This window comes from Sorex fumeus, unplaced genomic scaffold (assembly GCF_029834395.1).
Source record: "Sorex fumeus unplaced genomic scaffold, SorFum_2.1 ptg000065l, whole genome shotgun sequence".
Lineage (NCBI taxonomy): Eukaryota > Metazoa > Chordata > Mammalia > Eulipotyphla > Soricidae > Sorex > Sorex fumeus.
Window position 1 is genome coordinate 5,611,692 of NW_026606122.1, and position 20,336 is coordinate 5,632,027.

General features: G+C 40.5%; 1 protein-coding gene across 1 annotated transcript in view; it reads left to right on the top strand.

Annotated features, from left to right (window-relative positions):
• Nucleotides 1-391: 391 nt before the first annotated feature.
• The window catches only part of LOC130036689 (zinc finger protein 182), a 53,523-nt gene continuing 33,578 nt past the window's right edge, over nt 392-20,336 (top strand). The window contains exons 1-3 of the mRNA XM_056128582.1: nt 392-494; nt 800-953; nt 2,111-2,169. Of these exons, the coding sequence (XP_055984557.1) occupies nt 950-953; nt 2,111-2,169 (63 nt within the window). The 5' untranslated portion in view covers nt 392-494; nt 800-949. The remainder of the gene's footprint in view (nt 495-799; nt 954-2,110; nt 2,170-20,336) is intronic.

Below are 20,336 nucleotides of genomic sequence, written 5' to 3' on the forward strand. Positions count from 1 at the left end.
CTGTCTTCCTGTACAGTTTCACCTGCAAATCCGATGCTGATGTCCAAGTTCAAGACACCACACTACTGCCTGATAAAATTTCCTTTAATTGGGCACTTCCAGCCATTAGGAAACTGGTCTTTAAAATCTTAGAAATGGTGGTCCCCTAAAAGTAAAGAATACCTGCTCGACAGGGCAGTCTCAACTAGAGAAAAAGAGACGATGGGCGTGACCATCTCTAGAAATGACGTCACCAGCGCGGCCAGCTTCCACTGCGCCTGCTCCGTGACTCCGTCATCTTCCCGTCGGGTGTGCGGAAGGAGGCCCCATGTTGACTCTTGGCGGAGGGACCCTCAAAACTCATACTGGGCGTGCGCACAAGCGATCTCTGCAGCCCTGTTGCTTGCGGAGCCCGAGTAGATCCCAAAACGGAAGTGCTTGTAGGGGCCAATTCTTATAACGGTTTTCTCTACCGGGCGCTAAAAATTGTCGAGAGTGCGAGTGAGGCTCAGTGGGTAAGTGCTAGAAGTGATGGGGAGCTCAGAACAAATGAAGAGGGACCTTTGAAAAATGAAGGGAGGTGGTGGGTGGTGGGGGTGATTCCTAAGAGGGCTTGAGGAGTGAAAGACTGGGGAACCGAGAGGTTAGTTTAAAAAAGAATGAAGGTCTGGTCTTAAGTTGTGTGACTAAAGTGTGACTGGTCAGGATTGAGTGAGGCTTATTAAACTTTGGTTTGCACACGTTTCCAGCATAGTGACTTGTGTAAAATATTCATAGACACCGCGTCTTTCTCCCCCCCACCCCCTTCCCGTCGCCCTAGCCCGAGGTAAGGCCTGGATCGAATGCTCCACTTAGAGGGATTCTGCACTCAAAGATTTCCAGCTCCGGCCCAGAGGGCTCCAGCGAGGTAAGAAGGAAAAAGAGGCACCCGAAAGGCTTCACCTGACTTGGGGCTACTCAAGACCTTGGGATGGGTGAGTGGGACTTCTTGCTTTGGGACATGGGAGGATCGGGCTGAAAACATGGGGGTAACTAGTCTTAAAGTGAAGTGTTTGGGGGCATTTAACGTTTCATTCGAAGTACAGATGAGTCAGAAAATAGAAGAAAAGAAAGTTTAAAGGAACTTATTTCACTCTGTTTATGAGGTTTTATACAAGGTATGTATCTGTAAACTATTAATACCTAATTTTAAATGGGTCCCTGCAGTAGTATCTGCCATTTTATTCATTTAGGAGATATTGGAATTCAACTTGAAAATATATTCTATAACTTGGATTTTTTTCTAAATTTAGGTAGCATATGCTCTCCCAAAGTACCATTCCACATATGATTTTAAATAGTTCCATAGCATTTCACCCCTTGTATTTCCTTATTAATCCCATATCAAGGGTCATATAGGATGATCTATATATGGCATGGTTAAAATAAATGCTGAGGTCCTTACAGAGGAATTAAAATATCTTATTTCTTTAAGGAAGATACCTAGAAATACAATTTTTTTGGTCACAACCCTACAATAAATTTGGCACTGGGGCTAGGGTGAGGGGGATAAGTTAGGGAAGGAACACTAGGACAATGTAGAAGGGGGACAGTGCCTGCTACAGAGGTAGGCTGAGGGGTGGGAGGGAAACTGGTGACACTGGTGTAGAGTGGTGGGTGCTGCTAAAGGGATTGGTGGCGGAACAATATACCTTAAACTCAATCATATATCTTTGTAACTTTGTAATTCACAGTGACTCAATTAAAAAAGGAATATAGTAGTGGTACTGGAGTGAAAGCAAAGCGGGTAGGGCATTTGCCTTGTTCGCGGCCGACCCGGGTTCGATTCCCAGCATCCCATATGGTCCCCCGAACACTGCCAGGAGTAATTCCTGAGTGCACAAACCAGGAGTAACCCCTGTGCATCGCCGGGTGTGACCCAAAAAGCAAAAAAAAAGGAATATAGTATAAAAGAAATCATAACATGTAAGTAAAAAGAAGTCACAAATATGTGGTTAAAACCATATGTTTGCCCAAATGTCCTGAACATTAGACATATTCAAAGTGACTCATTTTATATATAGACATATATAAATATGGGTACTGAAAGCCTGAGTAGACTACTCATATGCTCTCCTCCTCTACTCTTCAGCTCAGGGTTTACAAATCTCTGACTTTTCCCAAGAAGAGCAAGAAATGGTTGAGACCTGGGTAAGTATGTTGTCTGTTCCTGTTTTACTCTATGAGATGAGCCATGTAGGAATCTCACATAAAATAGGAAATTGTAAATAATCATTAGGATTATGGAAAATGAGAGTTAGCACATCAGGGCCAAGTTAGATTGTTAGACAAGTAGAAGATCTAGGATGTAGCAAAGGATTTATGTTTTACAGATGATAGCCCCAAATCTTTTGCAGACAGAGGGAAATGTAGATTACTTTACTCATCTGGAGAGAGGATACCACATCCTCGGGGAAATAAATGTTTCCTGTAATTGCCTTTTAAGGCATTTCTTTGTTAGGTTTTCATGTAGATGGTGGGATTGTCTTCAACCATCGCCTGGTGATAAATGCATTCTTTGTATATATTTCCAATGATGTTCCTCAGTGGATTGTACACATAATGGAAAAATATAATTTGGGAGTGAAATAGATAACCTTTTTGTATTGCAAATTATTTTCCTGGAGTAGCTTTTTCAAGTTGGATTTTGGTTTTTGTTTGGCCAAGAGACAAAAAAAATAATGTGGATACTTATAGCCTACCATCTGTCTGTTTATTTCACTTACAGATAATGTTTATTTTTTTATAGGGGCTCCTTAGTGGTGTCTGGGAATCCAGGAGGCATTACAGGGCCCACAATGCAGGCCTGACCAGTGTTTGCCTGGCAGTGCTGGGGCTTACCAGGGTCATGTCTTTTGAGTGCTAGGGGGCTGACCTTGTGGTGCCCAGAGTCAAATTCAGGGTCTAGCATACGTAAGACTTGTGCACCAGTCCTTTGAGCTATATTCCCAGCCCCCCCAATTTTTTAAAATTAGTGTATAGCACAATGACTTTGTTTTCTGTTTTGATCATAACAGAGATTTGGTATTGGTATAACTAAACTATAGGATGGAGAATTGTTTCATTACCCACAAAGTGCCTCATGCTTCCTTCCCCTTTATAGATATGTCCTCCCCTACCTACAACCTCAAGTTAACGCACATCTAATTACTGTCATATTGGTTGTGTAATAATTCAAGGGAATCATGGTATATGACCTTTTTAAAAAATATATGTTTCTTTTGAGATAGTTGATTGACATGTATTTGTGAGAATAATGGATATTTCAATAACACTTTGCCAGTTCCTTCAATTGTGAGGGCTATTCCAATAACACTTTGCCAGTTCCTTCAATTTGAGGGCTGGAGCGATAGCACAGCGGTAGGGCGTTTGCCTTGCACGCAGCCAACATGGCCGACCTGAGTTCGGTTCCTCCGCCCCTCTCGGAGAGCCTGGCAAGCTACCGAGAGTATCTCGCCCGCACGGCAGAGCCTGGCAAGCTCCCTGTGACGTATTCGATATGCCAGACACAGTAACAACAAAGTCTCCAATGGAGACGTTACTGAGCCCGCTTGAGCAAATTGATGATCAACGGGAGGGCCTTTACCTTTACCTTTACCTTTACCTTCAATTGTAACATCTTGTAAAAGTGTGTAGGAGGCTGGAGAGACTATACAGCAGGTAAGGCACATGCCTTACACATAGCTGATCAGGGTTCCAGGGTTCCATCCCTGGCCCCACTATGGTCCCTTGAGCCCTACTAGGAGTGATCCCTGAGTGCAGAACCAGGAGTAAGCAAGTGCTGAGCATAGCTGGGTGTGGCGTCAAAACAAAAATATGTAATATGGCCAGAATATTGACAAAGAGATAGTTAAGAAAGTTCTGTCTCTTATATTGTGATTTTATATTACATCTGCTTCCCTGTCCTGTATCCACTTTATAAATCTCTAACAACTTCTGATCTCCATTTCTAGAAATTCGTCATTTCAAGGATGTGGTATAAATCAAATTATACTATAACTTTTGGGACAGAGTTTTTCTTTTGGTGATTCACTCAAGTTATTGTGTGTGTCAGAAGTTCTTTTTTTTAATTGCCGAGTGTTATTCCATGGTATAGATGTACCACTCTTGAATTGATGTACTTCAAACAGTCATACACAAGGTTTTGTGTGAACATGTTTTTCTGTAAATATTGAATTGTTTGATTATGTAGCAAGTTTATTTAACTTTTCAAGAGTCTGCCTAATTGTTTAATAGAGTAGTTTCATCATTTAAATTTTTTTTTATTTTAATGAGTCACCATGATATACAGTTACAGACTTATAAACTTTCATGATTACACTTCAGTAATACAATGTTTGAATACCCATCCCTCCATCAGTACCTTTCTCCACCACCGATGTTCCCAGTATCCCTCCCACTACCCCCACCTCTTTTCACCCCCTGCCTCTGTGGTAGGCACATTCCCTTTTACTCTTTCTCTCCTTTTGGGTATTAAGGTTTGCAGTTAGTCATCATGTTTGGTCCATAGCCTAATTTCAGCACGCACCTCCCATCCCGAGTGAGCCCTCCAACCATCATTTACTTAGTGATCCCTTCTCTATCTCAGCTGCCTTTTCCCCCAGCATGTGAGACTTGTTTCCAAGCTGTGGAGCAATCCTCCTGGCCCTTATCACTGCTATCCTTAGGTATTAGTCTCCTATTATGTTACTTTATATTCCACAAATGAGTGCAGTGATTCTATGTTTTTCCCTCTCTGACTAATTTCATTTAGCATAATATTCTCCATATCCATCCAATTAAATGCAAATTTCATGGTTTCATCTTTTCTAACAGCTGCATAGTATTCCATTGTGTAAAATATACTAAAGTTTCTTTAACCAGTCATCTGTTCTCGGGCACTCAGGTTTTTTTTTCCAAATTCTGGCGATTGTAAACAGTGCAGCAGTGAACACAGAGGTGCAGATGTCATTTCTACTGTACTTTTTTGCATCTCCCAGGTATATTCCCAGAAGTGGTATTGCTGGGTCAAATGGGAGCTCAATTTATAGTTTTTTGAGAAATTTCCATATTGTTTTCCAAAAAGGCTGGGCTAGTCGGCATTCCCAGCAGTGAAGGAGAGTCTCTTTATCCCCACATCCATGCCAACACCGGTTGCTTTTATTCTTTTGGATGTGGGCAAGTCTCTGTGGTATGAGATGGTATCTCATTTTTGTTTTGATCTGTATCTCCCTAATGATTAGCGGTGAAGGGTATTTTTTCATGTGCCTTTTGGCCATTCAGATTTTTTCTTTGAGAAAGTTTCTGTTCATTTCATCACCTTTTTTTCTGATGGGATTGGATGTTTTCTTCATGTAGAGTTCAACCAGTGCCTTGTATACCCTTGATATTAACCCCTTATCAGAAGGGTATTGGGTGAATATCCTTCCCCATAGAGTGGTTTGATCATTTTCAATTTCTTCCAGTAATGTAAGAAAAATACAGTTGCTTAATATTTTTGCCAGCATTTGGTATTGTCAATATTTGTTTAGTCATCTTAGTAGCTAGTGGTAGATCAACATGTTTGGTCGCCAGCAACCTGGGAGTAACTCAAGGTTCCTACTCAACTTTACAAAATTGGTCTTTCTAATGTGGTCAGTCCAACCCTAAATCACATTATTTTATCATGTGGTCTTAAGGACTTAATGCTAATACTTATCAAGTGTCATTACCTCCAAGAAAGCAAGAACAAAGGGTACACAGCTTTCGTTTATCCTCCTTTCTCATAACTGAATTACATTCCAGATGTATGTATGTGTATGTATATATATGTGTGTGTGTATATATGTATATATATGTGTGTGTGTATATATGTATATATATGTATATATAATGCACCGCACCTTTTTTGTACATGGTTTTATTTTTAAATAAGTTTATTGACATAATTCACATGTCATAAAATTTGCTCATTTAATTATAAAGATTTATGTGTTTTAGTATATTCATGGAAATGTGCAACAATAACCATAATTGATTTAGAACATTTTTGTTACCCCCCAGAAGAAACTATATCCCAGATTGGTGCTCAGTGGTAGACTACTTGCCTTACATGTGTGAGACCCTAGGTTTGATAAATATAAATTCTTGATTAAAAATTAAACAATATCTCCCAGTAGAAGTCACTCATTTCCCATTTTCCTCTCCAGTCCTAAGCAATCACAAATGTATTTTTCCTTTATTAATGTTTAGACTGGAAATTGTGTGTATATATACATATATATATATGATTTTGGCCACACTTGGTGGTATTTGGGGGTTACTCCTGGCTCAAATAAAACAGATAAGCTGAAGAATTCTAACATAATTCCTTTCATTTTTACTGAGACAGTGATTTACAATACTGTTAATACTGTTAATGATAAAGTTTCGTACATACAAAGTTCCAGTACAACACCCACCACCAGAGTGCCTGCTTCCCTCCACCACTGTTCCAAGGATACCTCCCCTCCTGGGAAGGCTCAGTTCTGTAGACCAGCTCTTAGTTTCTCTTGCCTTAAGCCATTTGTTGTTATCTAATTGAGTTTTTTGATATCCTATATATGAGAGAAATCTTTTTGATTCTACCTCTTTCCTTCTGACTGACTTCACTTAGCATGATACCCTCTGGGTCCATCCGTGTGGTGGCATTTTGTATCATTTTCTCTTTTTTGGATAGCTGAGTAGTATTCTTCCACTGCGTATATACTCCGCAATTTCTTTATCCAGTCATTTGCTCTTGGGTATTTGGGTTGTTTCCAAATTTTGCCTGTTGTGAATAGTGCTGTAATGAATGCACAATTGGAATGCAAATGTCTTTTCAATTTGTTTTTAGACCTTGGGGTAGATGCCAAGAAGTGGAGTTGCTGGGTTACCTAGAAACTCAATTATTAGTTTTTGTTTTTGTTATTTTGAAATGTGTCCATATTGTTTTACAAAGAATTTGAACCAGGGGGCTGGAGTGATAGTACAGTGGGTAGGGCATTTGCCTTGCAAGCGGCTGACCCGGGTTTGATTCCCAGCATCCCATATGGTCCCCCCAGCACTGCCAGGAGTAATTCCTGAGTGCAAAGCCAGGAGTAAACCCTGCGCATCACCGGATGTGGCCCCAAAAAGCCAAAAAAAAAAAAAGAATTTTACCAGTGGACATTCCAATCAACTGTGGATAAAGGGTCCTTTTTCCCCAACATCCATGCCAGTACTGATTGCTGATTGTTTTCATTCTTTTTTATTTGATGTGTGCCAGTCTCACTGGTGTAAGCTGATATCTTATTGTTGTTTTCATTTGCATTTCCCTCATGATCAGTGATGGAGAGCTTTTTTGGGGGGCTCACACTCGGCTATCCATAGGGGTTACTCCTGGCTTTGCACTCAAGAATTACTCCTGGTGGTGCTCGAGGGACCAAATGGGATGCTGGGAATTGAACTCAGGTTGGCCACGTGCAAGGCCAATGCCCTAACTGCCCTGCCATTGCTCCAGCCCCAAGGAGAGCATTTTTAAATATACATATTGCCATTTGTATGTCTTTTTATTTTTGCTTTCTGGGTCACACCCAGTGATGCTCAGAGGTTAGTCCTGGCTCTGCACTCAAGAATTACTCCTGGTGGTGCACAGAGGACCATATGAGATGCCGGGGTCAGCAGCGTGCAAGCAAATGCTGTACTGCTGTACTATCACCCCAGCTCCTGTGTGTCTTTTAAAAGGAAATGTTCTATTGGTACTACATGGAAAGTATCATGCTAAGTGAAATGAGTCAGAAAGAGAGGAACAGACATAGAAAAATTGCATTCATCTGGGGAATATAAAGTAACAAAATAGGAGACTAACGCCCAAGAGTGGCGGACATTAGTACCAGGAATTTTGCTCCATGTCTTGGAGGCCAGCCACACATGCTAGGGGAAAAGGCAGCTCAGACAGAGAAGGGAGCACCAAGTAAAGGGTGTAGGGAGGATCCTCCCAGGATGGGAGATGCATGCTGAAAGCAGACTATAGACCGAACAGGATTGCCATTCAATGCCTCTTTTGCAAACTATAGCACCCAAAAGGAGAGAGAAAACAAAAGGAAATGCCCTGCCACAGAGGCAGGGTGGGATGTAGGTATGGGGGGTGGGAGGGATACTGGGATCATTGGTGGTGGGGAATGGGCACTGGTGGAGGGATGGGTACTTGATCATTGCATAACTGAAACCCAAGCACCAAAATTTGTAACTCTACAAAGTGTACCTCATGGTATCTCACTAATAAAAATTAAAAAAAAATAAAAGGAAATGTTCTTATCTATTCTCCCTATTTTTAACTCTATGTTAAAAACAGGGGGGAGCATACCTAGCATTGCAGAAGGCTTACTTGTGGTTCTCTGCTCAGGGATCACTCCTGGTGGTACTTGGGGGACTATATGTTCTGTTGGGGATTAACCTGATGTTGATCACATGCAAGTTGAGTGCCTTAGCCTTTGTACTATGTCTTTGGTCCCAGGTACTTCATTTTTTTTGAGGAACAGTTGTGAATAGGGTTTTCCCCTCTTCTACTTCATTGTCTGCATATTGAAATACCATGGATTTCTGTGTTGAATTTGTAGCCTGTTATTTATTTATTTGTTTGTTTGTTTTCTGATCGACATCTGGCAGTGATCAGGGTTTACTCTTGGTTCCACATTCAGGCATCTCTCCAGGCGGGGCTTGGAGGACCATATGGTGCTGGGGATCCAACCCAGGTCAGCAATGTACAAGGCAGTTGCCTTACCCACTGTACTATTTCTTTGGTCCTGTAACCTGCTACTTTGAACTGTAAAAGTTACTTATTCCTGGCTTACTCCTGGCTCTACAGTTACGGATCACTCCTGGCAGTGCTGGAGGGACCATTGAACCCAGGGATTGAACCCAGGTTGGCTGTGTGCAAGGCAAATGCCTTTCATGCTGTACTATAGCTTCTGTCCTGCCTTACGCCTGATTTCAGAGGCAGGGCTTTCAGATTTTTACTGTCATATATGAGAGTAGCTATGGGTTTGTGGTTAGTGGCTTTAGCTGTATTGAGGAGAGTTTCTTCTGTCCCTATTTTATTGGAAGTTGTTTTGATCATTGGGTGTTGGAGCTTGTTAAATGCTTTCTCTGCATCTATTGATACAGTCATATGTTTTTCCCCCTTATATTGATAGTAGTGTGTGATGTTGATTGACTTGTGATATTAGGTCATCCTTGCATCTGTGGGACAGATTTTACTTGATCATGGTGTATAATCCTTTTTTATATTGTTGGATTCAATTTGCTAATAATTTGTTGAGGATTTTCGCATCTGTGCTCATCAGTTATGTTGTCTTGTTGAGATGTCCCTGTCTATTTTTAGGCACCAGCATAATGTTTGTCTTATAAAAACTGGAAGGATTCCTGTTTCTTCAACTCTGGAAGAGCCTGAGAATAATTGGGAATCAGTCTTCTTTGGAAGGTTGGGATAATTTGACTGTAAACCCATCTGGGCTTAGATTTTTTTTTGTGGGGAGTGGATTTTTTATTACTGTTTCAATTTCCTTACATTTCAGGAAATCTCAATTTTTTCTCATTCAGTCTTGGAAGGTTAAAAGAGTTCAATAAATTTTTAATTAAAAAAAGATATTTTTATTGAATCGCTGTGAAATAGACCCTTACAAGGCTGTTCATGATAGGTTCTAGTCATATAGTGTTCCAACACACATCCCTTGGTTTCCCAGCACCAGTGTCCCCAGTTTCCCTTCCTTTACCCCCACCCACACCCCCAACAGCCTCTATGTCAGGTGCTTTTCTTCTCTCTCTCTCTTCTCTTCTCTCTCTTTCTCTCTCAACTCTCTCTTTCTCTCTCAAGTCTCTTTCTCTCTCAACTGTCCATCGCTTCTAGGTTCTCCAATTTTGTGGCATAAACTTTTTCATAGTCACTGTCACTGTCACTGTCATCCTGTTGTTCATCGATTTACTCAAGCAGGCACCAATAACATCTCCATTCGTCCTAGCCCCGAGACCTTAGCAAGTGCCGCATTGGAGGCTCTTTCATAGATGACCTGCTTCTGGGTCAGGGTTTCATTTCGTACATAGCAGAGCAGCTCCCTCGCTGTGATTGCTGCGATCTGTTTTTCATAGTAATTTTTAGTAATTCTTTGACTTTCTGTGTCTTGCCTTTCTCACTTTTCATTTTTTATTTGTTCTGTTAGGAGTTTCCCTTTTTTGTGAGTCTTAACTCATGGTTTATTGATTTATTTTTTGTCGTCTTAAGTCAACTTTTGGTTTTATTGATTGTTAAAATTGTCTTTTTTGTTTCTGTTTTGTTGATTTCTACCTTAAGTGTTATTTCCCCACTGCTTAGTTTGGATTCCCTTTGTTGGTCTTATCTAGTAACTGAAGGTGTATAGTTATTTATTTGGGCTCTTTCTTCCTGATGAAGAGTTGCATTGCTGGGAGCTGCCATCATTTTGTTTTAGGGCTACCCTCTGCTGTGCTCGGGACTTATTCCTGGCTGTGTGCTCAGGTATCACCTCTGGTGGGGCTTGGTAGACCATATGCCATACCCAGGATTGAACCTAAGGGCAACTGTTTAGAGGTAAGAGCCCTACTGGCTATACTGTCTCTCTGGTTACCTGAACCTCTGTCTTAACCTCTTTCTTAACATAGCTTTTTCTGTGTTTTGTATGATCTGTATGTTCTGGTGTGCTGTGTCTTTATTCTCACTTTTTTCCCCAGGAATTGTGTGGTTTCTTCTTTGATTTACACTTTGACCCACTAGTTGTTTAATAGTAATTTCCAAATATTTCCCCAGTTTCTGTTTGTGATTCATTTATACTTTCAAAGCATTGTGGTCTGGGAAAATAGTTGATAGGATTTCTGTTTTTTATACTTTATGAAGATATATTTTGTGTTACAGCATGTTGTCTTATTTTGGATTATATCCTCTGTGTACTAGAGAAGAATGTAGACTCAAATTTCTTGGGATGAAGAGCCCTATGCAGGTCTGTTGGATCCTTTTTTGCTATACCTACCGGTGCTCAGAGGTTACTCCTGGCTCAGTACTCAGGACGCCCTCCCAGTAGACTCAGGAATGCTGAAGTATCAGACCCAGTTGGCAGCGTGCAGGGCAAGTACCCTACTTGCTGTACTGTAGCTCTAAGCTTGTTAGACCCATCTTTTTATTTCTTATTTGAAGGTTAGTATTTCCTTATTGAAATTTTGCCTAATTGATTTAATAAGCAGTGAGAGAGGATTGTTAAATATCGTACTACTGTTGTGTTGCTATTATTATCTTTCTTCAGATCTATTAGTTGTTTTAAAAATCCTGTTGGTCCATCATCCTGATACCCTGATGGTGCCCTACTTTCTGTACTACTACTTCAGCCCTCTTCCTAACCCTTGTTAGGCAATTGTTTGCTCATAAGAGTTTTTTTTTGTAGCCTGGAGAGATAGTACAGCAGGTAGGGTGCTTGCCTTGTAAGCGCCAGACCCAGGTTCAATTCCCAGTACCCCATATGGTCCCCTGAGCACCGCCAGCAGTGATTCCTGAGCACAGATCCAAGAGTACACCCTGAGTATGGCAGACTAAAAACCAGAACAAAATTGTTTTGTCGCCTTTGAATTTTAATCTGATTTTACCCATATTATTTGTCATATGTATCTCTTGTAAGCAGCAGAAAGTTGATAGATCAGTTTTCTGATCCATGTTGCCGCTTTGTGCCTCTTGATTGGTGCGTTTCAATCCATTGACATTAAGTGTGACAATTGAGGTGAAGTAATTTATTGTAATAATTTTATAGAAATTATAAATGTATGTGAAGTTTGCCCTGTCTTTTTAGAAGCTCCTTTAATGCTTCTTGAAAAACTGATTTCAAGATGATGAGCATCCTAAGCTGTTGTTTGTTCATTAAGCTTTGTATAATTCCTTCAAGTTTGATGATAACCCACTGGCTAGAGTATTCTTGATGAGATATTGCTTTTATTGATTGATTTTTTTTAGTACATCCCATCATTGTCTTTTCTGGTCTGTTGAGTTTCATTTGATAGATAAACTGTGAATTTTATGGGCGATCTTTTGTAACTATAATCTCTATTTTTCCAGTTTTTGTATATGTAAGATTGAAGCAAACACTCCTTTTATTTTTTAATTAATTAATTAATTAATTAATTTCTTTAGTTTGATGTCGGTTGTAGTTTATTCCAATATCCTCTCCATTTACTCCTGTCTCTCTCCTCTGCTTCCCCTCAGCCCACTCTTTTTTTTAAATTTTGATTAGCGAACCACCATGAGGTACAGTTGTAGACTTAAAAATTTTTGTGCTTGGGTTTCAATTATACAATGTTCGAGTACCCATCCCTCCACCAGTGCCCATTTTTCACCACCATGGATCCCAGTATCCCTCCTACCCCCCATTCCCTTCATTCCACCCTGCCTCTGTGGCAGGGCATTCCCTTTTGTTCTCTTTCTCCTTTTGGGTGCTGTGGTTTGCAAAAGAGGCATTGAGTGGAAATCATGTTTGGTCTATAGTCTACTTTCAGCATGCATCTCTCATCCTGGGAGGATCCTCCCAATACCCTTTATTTGGTGCTCCCTTCTCTATCTGAGCTGCCTTTTCCCCTAGCATGTGTGGCTGGCCTCCAGGCCATGGAGCAAAATTCCAGGTACTAATGTCCGCCACTCTTGGGTGTTAGTCTCCTATTTTGTTACTTTATGTTCCCCAGATGAAATTTTTCTATGTCTGTCCCTTTCTTTCTGAGTCATTTCACTTAGCATGATACTTTCCATGTAGTATCACTTGTATGAAATTTCATGACTTCATCTTTTCTAAAAGCCACATAGTACTCCATTGTGTAGATGTACCAAAGTTTCATTAACCAGTCATCTGTTCTCGGGCACTCAGGTTTTTTCCAGATTCTGGCTATTGTAAACAGAAGCACTCCTTTTAAAGATACTCTTTTTTTTGGCTTTTTTGGGTCACACCCGGAAATTCACAGGGGTTACTCCTGGCTTTGAACTCAGAAATTACTCCTGGCAGTGCTCAGGGAACCATATGGGATGCTGGGTATTGAACCCAGGTCGGCCGCATGCAAGGCAAACCTCCTTGCATGTACTATCGCTGTACTATCGCTCCACCCCCCTTGAACATACTCTTATAGTTAAGGTAATGTGTTTACAATAGTGTTGACATTTGTGGTCTTGGTGTATACAGTTTTACCACCAAAGTGCTCAAGATCTGCCCCCCAACCCTTGTTTATCTCATTTTCTGAGTTCTTCAACATCACAGTTCTTTTAGATTAGAATTTCAACCTCTTTTGTAAAGTACTCCTGTTCATTAAAGTTATTCACAAGACCATTGTTTTACCTTTTAATTTTCCTACAGCCTGTTGTATTTCTTACAATTCTTGAATTGTATTTGTTTGCTCACAGTATTCATGTCTTTGGATTCAGTTGTTGGTAAATTTGTTATTTTCTTGTTTTTGTTTTGTTTTGGTGCCACACCCAGCTTCTCAGGGGGTACTCCTGGCTGTGCTCAGGGGACTTTATGCATTGCCAAGGTCAAATCCAGGTTTGCCACATGCAAGACAAGGACCTTACCCACACTGTACTATCTCTGCATCCCTTGTTTTCTTTCTGTTATATTTATCATGGATTTTAGTACTGGGGAATTTTGGCCACACTTGTTAATGATCAAGGCTTACTCCTGACTCTATGATCAGAGACTTGGGAGACCATATGGGGTGCTGGAGATCGAACCCGGGCTAGTCATGTGCAAGGCAAGAGCCCTATCTGCGGTACTCTTGCACCCGCCCCATTATCATGATTTTTATGGCGTAAGATGAAAAGTGCCTCTTCTCCAATCAAATTGTGGAGCTGAAGAAATTTTTTAAATGAGGCCAAAAAAATTACGTTAATAAAGAATTGGAAGTACAGCTGATAAGGAAGAGAGTCAGGGAGAGAGCTCAAAAGGCTATGTGTGGCACCTTGCTTACTCGGGTAAGATCTTGTTTATATATTTTCCAGCTGTTCAGGTTGCTAATTAGGAGTCTTCATTTTCTTTTTCAGAAGGTGGCACTGTAGCACAAGTTTTAAATTTTTATTTTCAGCGCTGACTTGCTACTAAAGTTGGGATTGAGTATACACATATACATACAAACTGGGGAGAAAACTGAAAAAGGTGAGGGAGTGGCAGAGTTGGAGATGATCACTTCACTCATGGCTTCTCTAAGGGGTTTGCCGGGTGTTGGACAGCATCAGAGGACTTTGGACAGTCCTTCAGCCAAAATCTTGAGGCAGATGGTTGGAAATAGGTTCATCTCTTCTAGTCACTGTTCTCTTCTCAGAGTGACTGGGTCCCTCCAACTGTAGCTAAGAAGGTGTGCTGACTGCTTCCTCAAAGCATATATACACACCATTTTCACCTTTCTCTGCTAGAAACATACTGTCACACTGCCAACTCCTACCACTGCTCCCTTGGCTCTTGTACCACGTTTGATTCCAGTCCACCTGCTTTTGGGTACAGAGCCAGATCTCTCTGGTTCCCTGATGTGTTTTATTACAGATGTTAGATTAGTTGTACATGAAATGGGGAGAAGAAAGGAATGAACGTCTTAGGCCACCCTGATTCTGACTGACTTGTTGAATTTTCCTTCCCTTCTTGTCTAACTTGTCTTCAGTTACTTTAAGGAAATCGCCATAATTTTTTTTCTTTGTGGGCCACTCCTGGCTGTGCTCAGGGCTTACTCCTGGCTCTGTGTTCAGGGGACCATATGTGGCACCAGGGATATAACCCTGGGTTGACTTCATGCAAGGCAATTACCCTACCCGCTGTACTCTCTTTCTGCTGGAAACTGCCATCAATTCTAATCTTCCTTAGTGTTGTTTTTTTTTTAATTAGGATTGGATATTGAATTGTTCTCCATTTTTCTTGCAACATATCTTATATTTAAAGGTATCTCTTTAGTTTTATTTAAATGGGATTTTCTGGTAGTATAAGTTGAGAATAAATATTATTGATTTGTGATATATTATCATAATATGGATTTATTCTGTTTATGTTTTATTTAAGATAGTTTCATTGAGGTTGATCAGTGTTATGGATCTGTAGTTTTCCAGCCTTACGGATCAAATTTTTATTTGGTTCATGGAGGAATTTGGAAATTTTATTTCCTACACTTGAGAAAAATTGATGCAGTTAGACTCTTCTCAATTCTTTTGTGAACATATATCTTGTTGTGGTCACATACCTGTTTTTCTAAATTCCACTTCACATGGGTGCTTTACATGGGTGTTTCCTCAGTCCTTCTGATAGTTGCTAGACAGGTTAGAACAGACACATTTTTCTCTCCAGAGACAGGGCTCTGGCTCTCAAACTGTTTAAAAGACAGACTGTCACTGCCAATTCATAGGGCAAGGGCAAATGAAAATAATGTGACTCTCTTTAATCTGCCTTTTGTGTACCCATCCTGTATTTGCTTGGTTGATGAGTATTTTGATTGTTTTCCAGAGTTTCGACAAAGATGGTTCTGATAGCTGTTTGATTTATTAAGAAGGGATTGTTGGGGCTACACCCAACTGTGGTCAGGGCATACTCCTGTCTCTACTCAGGGATCACTTCTGGTGGGGCCTGAGAGATCATATGTGGTGCTGGAGATCACATTGGAGTCAGTTGTGAATAAGGAAAGCACCTTTAACCCCTGTACTATCTCTCTGGCTCCAGCTGCTTGACATTTTATGTTCCTGTGTGTCTATAGCCTAGAAGCTATATGAAAAGAGCTTGGAGACTGAGACTCATTTTGCTGATGTCAGTGGTGAATAATTTTTGTCTCTTGAAATATTTTTTATTGCCCTTTTTTTTTAGTCCTGCCTGGCAGTGTTCAGGGGCTATTCCTGACTCTGCTCAGGGGTTAATCCAATAGTTCTCAGGGGACCCTGTGGTGCATGGGATCAACCTTGGGCTTTCCTTTTTTCTTTTTTAATTTTATTTTCATAAGGTTGTTCACATTAATTGATTACATTCAATATTTCAACACCAATTCCACCACCATTACACATTCTCGTCACCATTATTTCTAATTTTCCCAATACCATTCAAGTCTGCCTGCCAGGAGCAGATGCTAAATAATTTATTTTCTGTTGCTTATTATGAATATCATGAGAGGTTATGCGGCCATGAAAGTGACTGTGCAATTCTGGAATTCTAAAATCGTAAATGGTTGGGGTCCAGGGACATCTCTGTAGGGAACTAATCCATTTTGAGATTCCTTTGGGAGTCTCTGGATCAAAAGCTGTTGATGCGCTGAGATGGCGCTCGGAGGCAGATCTTGGGCATGACAACCAGGACCCCAAGTAGGCAGGGAGATGGGAAGGGACGGCCAGTCTCCGCTGCCACCATGTGGCCTGGAGTCTTAGTTCCCTGAACCCGGTACCGGGGTTTTTCTTCTGGAAGCTTGTGGCCATTGGGGTTTTATCTGGAGTTGCAGAGGGCGCAACCGCTCCATCTGAAGTGGAACTGGCTTGGTATGGGGTCTGGATAGATCTCCTGTGGGCTGCTGTCTTCCGGGATTCACTGCTGTGTCCAAAATTGGGCTTTCTACATGCAAAGCCTGTGCTTCAGCCCTCTCTCTCTCTCTGGATCCCCTGTTGTTCTTTTTTTATGGCTTTTTGGGTCACACCTGGTGATGCACAGGGGTTACTCCTGGCTTTACACTCAGGAATTACTCCTGGCAGTGCTCAGGGGACCATATGGGATGCCGGGGATTGAATCTGGGTCAGCCGCATGCAAGGCAAATGCCCTATCCGCCGTGCTATAGCTCCAGCCCCCTCCCCTGTTGTTCTTAAGCTTTGAACAGTTGCAGACTGTTTTCATTGCATTGCTCTCAATTCAAGAACACTTGTCAACGAGGTCAGATGTAGTTTTCTTAATTAATGATTTTCTCTTGATACCTTGAGGAACCATGTGTATGCAATGACTTACTTTCATATATTTTGGCCATTCTTTGTCTTACCTGAATCTCCATTCCCCATCTGTAGTTTTCTTTCCCTTTTTATCCAACTCCCCCTCCCCCTGCCAGTGATTCTTTGTTACCTTTTATCCTTTGCTCCTTTAATGATGGTTGCCATCTTGAGTGCCACACACTTTTTCTGTTGCTGGTTCTTTGCTACATCCAGTCAGTTTTTCAGTATTTTTATACTTATGGTAGACTTTTTCTTTCTGAGCCTGATTTCAGCTCATTTTTGAGGCTTTCTGCTCTCTTCTTCTATTCTCTTTAGTGTTTTTTTTCTGACTCTTCATACGAAAGATTATAGCAGTAGTTTGAAAGCCAGCTGAGCTAGAATTTGGTTCTTTCTAGAGTTTATTATTTATAGCTAAATTTTGGCTAGTCAGATTTTTTATTGTTAAACTAAAGTTGTAGATTATGTGTGGTTTTCTTTGTTTTTTTTATGATGATCTATAGTTTTCTGAAGGAATGGAGAAATTTATATTTACACAGAAGTTGTTATTCTATAAAATTAAAGTATACAGTGAATCCCAGTTTGATCCTCGATATATGGTCCCCAAGCACTGCCAAGAGTGGTCCCTGAGCACAGAACCTAGAGTAAGCCTCTTAAGTACCACAACAACAAAAAATAAAACAAGGCCAAAAAATTTAGGTTACAAAATTTTTATGTAATCAAATAATATATATTATATACAGTACACCGCCTTTGATACATAGTTCTTCAAGTTTTGAACAGACTTACACAGCTATATAAACACTATCACATGAAGATATAGACAGTATGGTTATCTCACAGTATTTACTTTCTGGTCAGTCCCTTGCTACATACTTACCGTTGGTAATCACTGATAGAATTTTGATCTCTGTGGGTTTTGCCTCTTCTCTTTTTATATAAACAGAATCATACCATAGGTTGCTTTTGAATGTGACTTATTTCACTTGGCATAATAATAGGGTTATTTGTGTTGTATTCTTTCATTTTTATTGCACTGTTCTAACATGGATTCCAGTTTATTCATTCACTAATTAAAAATCACTTGAATTATTTTAAGATTTTGTTTATTATAAGTATAGCTGTCAGAGAAATATTCACATCCAGGATTTTGGGTTTATATGATTACTAATTCCATTTTGGTAAATATACCTATTAGTGCACTTGCAGGGTCATGTAGGAATAGATGCTTAACTTCATAAAAAGACAGGAACCTGTATATGTACATATATATCTAACGATTCCAGCACCATTTGTTGGAGTGGAAACTTCCATTTTCTACCAGTTGCACATTTGTTAAAAATAATTATTAAGAATAAAGATTAAAAAGTGCATTTAAACACAATATACCAGGACTGGAGTGATAGTACACTGAATAGAGCACTTGCCTTGCATGTAGCCAACCCAGGTTTGATCCCTGGAATCCCATATGATACCCCAAGAACCACCAGGAATGATTCCTAAGTGCAGAGCCAGGAGTTACCCCTGAGCATTGCTGGGTGTGGCCCCAAACAAGTACATTTTTGTGTACAGCTTTAGGAATTATCACAAATTAAACACATTGTGTAGTTTTAGCCCCCGAACATGATCAGGACCTCTGAAATCCCAGTCGTGCCCTATAATAATAACTCCCAAATGTAATCTCTCTTCTGACTTCTGACTTCTAACTTCATGGAATGGCTTTGCCTCTCCTCCTACTATATCTAAATAGAACCATGCATCATTAGTCTTGTTTCTGAATTTTTTTGCTGATCCCTACATCTTTGAGATTCATTTAGGTTAGATATTTAGATCTTTCATTTTCATTATCATGCAGTATTCCATTGAGTGATTGTACTGCAGCATTTCCACTGTATTGTTGAGGAACATTTGGAATTGTCACATAATTTGGTATTAGAAATAGTGCTCCTGGAGCTGGAGTGGCACCAGAGTTGACCCGGGTTTGATCCTCAGCACCACATATGGTCCCCTGAACTCATCAGGAGACCTGAGGACAGCTGGGTGTGGCCCCCAAACGCACAGAAATAGAAATAGTGCTTCTGTGACTAACATTGTACTTGTTTTGTAAAATACACATTGTGATTTTCCCTGATATGTACCTAGGAGAGTTGCTGGGCTAGAGTATAAGCAAATCATTAATTTTAGTAAATGCCAGACTAATTTCTCAGGCAATTATGCCCATTTATATTTGTATTAATACTATATGAGCTTCACTTCAACACTCCTATAGCTTCTTAGTCTACTTAATTTTAACTTTTCTCACAGCTCAATGGTGGTGTCTCAGTGTCACTTGAATTTTCGTTTACCTAAGTAAATGCCAGTGGGGTTGAGTATGTTTCAACTTACCTGAGTGCTAATGAAGTTTAAGTAGATTTTCTTAGGTTCATAGTTCATTTGGCTTTTCTTTTCAGTGAAGTACTAATTTACATTTCTTGTCGATTTTTTATGTATATGCTTCTGATTATTGTCTAGGGTTTATTTTATATATTCTAAATAAGATTCTCTTCACTTACAAATGTTGTTGATAGTGTAGTTTTCCATCTATAAGCTTGCATTTTTATTTTTGACTTTTTTGTGGGGGAAGCATTTTGGGCAACACCCAGCAGTGATCAGGGGTTACTCCTGGTTCTGCACTCAGGGACCATTCCTCGTGAGCTCAGGAGACCCTGTGGGGGTTCTGGAGATTGAATCTAGGTCAGCAGCATGCAAGACCAGTGCCCTATCTGCTGTGCTATGGCCCCGGCACCCTCATTGTTGACTTTTATTTATTTATTTATTTTTGCTTTTTGGGTCACACCCGGTAGTGCACAGAGGTACTTCTGGGTCTGCACTCAGGAATTACTCCTGGCAGTGCTCAGGGGACCATATGGGATGCTGGGAATCGAACCCGGGTCAGCCACATGCAAGGCAAATGCCCTACCCGCTGTGTGATCTCTCCAGCCCCCATTGGTTCTTTTTTTAGTTTATAAAGACTGTCACTCTCACTGTCCTCCAGTTGTTCATCAATTTTTTTTCTGTAATTTTTTAAAATTAATTTTTATTAGTGAAACACCATGAGGTACAGTTGTAGACTTACAAACTTTCGTGCTTGGGTTTCAGTTATACAATGATCGAGTACCCATCCCTCCACTGATGCCCATTCTCCACCATCACTAATCCCAATATCCCTCCCACCCCCCATGCCCCCATCCCACCCTGCCTCTGTGACAGGGCATTCCCTTTTGTTCTCTCTCTCCTTTTGGGTGTTGTGGTTTGCAAAAGAGGAATTGACTGGCAATCCTGTTCGGTCTATAGTCTACTTTCAGCATGCATCTCCCATCCTGGGCGGATCTTCCCAATACCTTTTATTTGGCACTCCCTT